At 40.0% G+C, this 5,024-nt stretch overlaps 1 protein-coding gene across 1 annotated transcript; it reads right to left on the reverse strand.

The window, feature by feature from the left end:
- Positions 1 to 357: 357 nt before the first annotated feature.
- On the reverse strand, positions 358 to 2,174 carry LOC311007097 (bifunctional protein GlmU-like; the record flags this gene model as incomplete). The annotated part of the gene is made up of 2 exons (XM_084000184.1): positions 358 to 692; positions 1,929 to 2,174. 2 exons carry the CDS (start codon positions 2,172 to 2,174, stop codon positions 411 to 413), a joined length of 528 nt encoding a protein of 175 aa, XP_083856310.1. The 3' UTR covers positions 358 to 410.
- Between the last annotated feature and the right edge of the window lie 2,850 nt (positions 2,175 to 5,024).

Below are 5,024 nucleotides of genomic sequence, written 5' to 3' on the forward strand. Positions count from 1 at the left end.
ATTTATATTTATATTTACGAGGATATGTGTGTAGTATATATTTATTTTTGTAATTATATGATATAGATATTTATGAAGTGTAGCCTATATATGGTATATATTTATATAGGTGTATTATGTAGTTAGGATATCTGTGTAGTTACAAACTGAAGAGTAGTTAAAAAGAGGTGGGAAATAAAAAAAAGTATTGTACTTCTTCCCACTCCTTTTTCGAACAATGTGCGGTGTTTTCTCTTTATTTTATCGTATTTTTTTAATTTCTCTTTTTCTTTCTTTTGTATGTACAATAGTTACATACATTTTTTTCTTTTTATTCATTTATTCATTCATTTAAAGTGAATACACTCAACAATAACATAGAAAAAAGATCCTTTTATTACAAAACAGACACTGCAGCTCCATCGAGCTCATCATGTGTCCGGTGATGGTGTCGAGGTCGACTCGTCCGTCTGCGAGCGTCGTCCGACCACCAGCTCGGGGAAACCGGTGCTCTGGTCCATCTCTCTGGTGAAGTGCAGGTCGAGCGCCTCGCCCACCACCACCTCGGCCGTGGTGAAAACCTCCAGGTCGCCGAGCACGTGACCGCCGAGCGTCCGCCCCTCAGCGTCCGACAGCGAGACGTGGAGGTGCGGGCGCGGGCCCAGCGTCCCCACCAGGGACACGATCTCAAACCGGCCGCTGAGGTTCAGCACCTGAGGGACCAGAGGAGAGCGCACAGTTACTACCATCCGCCATATTGTTTATGTGAATAGATTTTATAATGGTCACAGTGATTTATTTAGCACTTGCACAAACGTTTTCGACCATGTGTGGTCTTCTTCAGGTGCCAACAGAACAAAGGAACGCTCACACCCATATATAGGGTCACAGGTGTATCACTGTGACCTCCTTTAAGAGTGTGCGGGCAACGCTCTCTTTTTCTACGTTATTTCTTATTGCCCTGCACCTCAATAGCCTACAGCATGATGTGCGTATAAAAACCTCCTTTTTCCAATGGATTTTATAATAACATGTACGTTTTGTTTCATAATGACAGAACATAATTTAGTCGTTCAATAAAAGACATCTCTGTTTCTATCGTGCATTCTTATTTTATTGTGTGTGAACTCCCGATTCCCTCGTTCATTTTTGCCAGTATATCATTCATATATGATATGTTAAAGGGATAGTTCAACATTTTGGCAAATTGGCCCATTGCCATAATCCCTATAGTCGTAGCAGTAGGTTCGTTGCCTTTAATTGTCGGTGCAAGCTGTTTTTAGAACGGCGGAGCAGAGCCGTGAGCTGCTCAGAGCTACGCTACGGAGGCTCATTATGGGATTTCTTGGTTTCCCTCATCAAACTCATCAAATACACAATCCAACAACTCCACAACGCTCTGGTGGACAAGTTGTGAGCTGCACATTCACCACGCTATGAGATAATAACACAACGTTACCGAGTTGTTTTAGAGGGAAATTCAGAGACTGTTGATGAAAAACTGTCCCTGAAGGCAACGCACATCAGCGGTTTTGCATGAATTTCCCTCTAAAACAACTCTGTCTGGTAACGTTGTGTTATTATCTCATAGCGTGGTGAATGTGCAGCTCACAACTTGTCCACCAGAGCATTGTGGAGTTGTTGGATTGTGTATTTGATGAGTTTGATGAGGGAAACCAAGAAATCCCATAATGAGCCTCTGTAGCGTAGCTCTGAGCAGCTCACGGCTCTGCTCCGCCATTCTAAAAATAGCTTGCACCAACAATTAAAGGTAACGAACCTACTGCTATGACTATAGGGATTATGGCAATGGGCCAATTTGCCAACATGTTGAACTATCCCTTTAAAGGCTGTGGAGGTGCGTTCACATTCCCCCGCAGTGCATGCTGGGTAAGGACGGTCTGAAAGGTGAAGAATGAAAAGGAAAACAAAACAAAAACACGTCTCACATGGTTGGTGTCTTCCGCGGTGGCTTTGGCGAGCCGCAGCGTTGCCTTGGTGACGCTGCCCACGCAGGTGATGATGAAGGGCGCTCGCAGCCGCCGCTCCTCCACGAACGACGTCAGAGAACTCAGCAGCTCCCGACCCGGACCGAACCGCACGGCGTGGACCTGCAGCGCCGAGCCTCCTCCAGGGGAACTCTGGGTAACACACACACACACACACACACACACACACACACACAAAAACAACATGTTTCAGTGTGTGTGTGTGTGTGTGTGTGTGTGTGTGTGTGTGGTCCATTCAGATCTTTAACCAGATCCTACTGTGCTTAACCAAACAGCAGCCTGACCTCTGACCCCACAGGTGGGGGGGGGAGGAGTCATGTGACCTTCATGTTAATGAGCTGAACTCACAAAGATCTGATTCATCAGGTCGACGCCATCTTTGATTCAGTTTTTTAAGAGGAAGACGAGGAGGAGGAGGAACGGAAAAGTGTTAAGGTAAACGCAAATTCATACAGCTCTGGAAAAAATGAAGAGACCACTTCAAAATGATCAATTCCTCTGGTTTTACTATTCATACTATTCTATGTTCTTGAGTAAAATCAACACTTTGGTTTCATTCTATAACCTACTGACAAAATTTCAGCATTTCTTTATTTGCAGAAAATGGCAACAGGTCAAAATAACAAAAAAAAAATGCTGTTGTTTTCAGACCTTGTAGGCTATAATGCAAAGAAAACAAGTTCATATTAATTTTAAAACAACACAACACTACTTTTTAAACTTAGGAAGAGTTTAGAAATCAAAATTGGTGGAATAATCCCAATTTTTAATCGCAGCAGTGGTTTTTTTTATTCATTTATAATCTTTATTCCTCTCTTCCTCCTTCTTCATCTCTATGTCCTCTTTATATTCTGCATTCCCTGAGCCACTATAATGTAATGTACACATATTCATCATTGTATATTTGTACATATTTATCTTTATTTTTATCTCATCTTTTGTCCTCTTTATATTCTGCATTTCCTGAGCCACTGTAATGTAGCCTAATGTAATAATGTAATAATCATCATAACAATTACTATTATTCTGACTGTGTCAGGATGAGGCTGTTACATCCTGTCGTAGTTTAATGTATAAACATAAATGATCCATTACACTTTAAAATCTTCTGTATTGTGGTGAATATTCTTCTATAAACTCAAGAGATGGAGTAAAAGTAAAACATTTCCTTCTGGACTTGTGAAGAGGAACAATAAAGTTGGTTGAAAGTGAAAGCAACATTTTCCTGATCCTTCTTGCAGCAGCAGCATCAACACACTAAGTTCTTCTTCTCCTTCATGTCTTTAATTCACTCTGACGCAGCATGAACGTGTAAAAAGTGTGAACTCAACTCACCATGTTTGCTAACGAAGCTCCAAACGAACTGAACTCTGAACACAAACAGCAGTCAGGAGGAGGAGGAGGAGGAGGAGGAGGAGCCGAGCATGTGCGCAGTATAGAGCCACATTGGAGACTTCCGGTTGGAGCTGCGGGCTGATTCCTGGTCCTGTGCTGCCTCCTGGTGGCGGAACCAGAGAACTGCAGGTTCTGTGTCTGTTAGAAAATATACATCAGATGTTATTTATTTATCAGAGAAACAAACATCCATCACAGATTATAATAATTAATTAAGGTTAAGAATCACACTTAAAAAAAAAAGGTTCAAAATTAATCTTAAAGGGATCAATCAATCATTTTTTATTGGACATGTCAAGAATAAAAACAAAACAATCAAACAAATAATAATAATAATAATATATAAGAGTGTATTAATCATTATCATCTCAAAATAATTATTTCAAATGTTTATTTAATAAAGGACTTTAATTAAATTAAATTAAACAGGAATTTGAAACAATAACAATATGTTCAGAAACCAGCTAAGGTCTCACTTGGTTTGGACCGAAAAAAATACAAATATATGCTCCATGAAAAACATCGGAGACGGTTTAGACTGGTGGGTCAAAGGTCAGCAAAAACTACAACAGAACATGTAAAAAACATACTTTTCTAATGTCGTTATTATTGTTACTAGTGTAAACTTCCACAGCTCTGATTCTTTAAATATAAGCCAGTCTATCAAATAACATCATGATAAAGATATAGTGCAGTTTTACTAATAATAATACTAGATAATATTAAATACATGAGAAATAAGACTGTTTATCAATCCCACACATGGGGAATTAGTAGCATTTGTAACATACAAGGTAAAAAAGTAGAAGAATATGCAAATATAGGGTTAGAGAAAACAATGTAAGACAAACAAACATATTAAGTATCAGATCCCTTCACTGCCTCACAGTTTGTTTGAAGATAAAATGATCAGATTTTCCTTAGTAACACACTGTTTTTTGTAGTTTGTAGTTTTAGACCTTTTGTTTTGTAGAAAGATATTCACTTGCCAAGTGTCTTCACTGCTCCTCTTCCTCCTCCTCCTCCTCCTCCTCCTCCTCCTCCTCCTCCTCCTCCTCCTCAGTAAACTCAGTGGGTTTTTACACCACACGTTATCAGACAGTTTGAGGAGGAGACAGATGAACCGTGAACCTGAGACCTGCTGCTGTTTTCTCTGGGGGTGAAGTCAAGAACTTCTTTGTTTTAACCCCCAGGTGGCGCTGTGGCTCGACAAATGAAACAGAATCAAAGTCTCAGCTTCACACACACACACACACGGAGCTGCACACAGGCCACATACAGCAACACAGTAAAGTGCATACCCATGTTATATATGCAGTTTAGACATTTTTATGAATAAAACAAATTTGTATTTGACTTTGAGTTCATGCAACAAACTGGCTGAAACACTTCAGACTGTTAATGTCATATTTTTCTCCTGTGTTTTATATTTTAGAGTTGATCCATGAGAAGATCTAACAAACATCTCAGTGTAGTTTTCCATCTCCTCTCTCAGCTTCTCTCTGGAGCTCTAGTAACAACAGGTGTAAAAAAACAGAGCAGATTTCAGAATAAAACACTCAGAGAAACCAAATCCTGTAAGTTGTTGGATGGTGTTGTCCAGGTGGTGAGGGGGCGGGGCTTAGTTGTGACATCACAAAG

Source organism: Trachurus trachurus (genome assembly GCF_905171665.1).
Source record: "Trachurus trachurus genome assembly, chromosome: 24".
Lineage (NCBI taxonomy): Eukaryota > Metazoa > Chordata > Actinopteri > Carangiformes > Carangidae > Trachurus > Trachurus trachurus.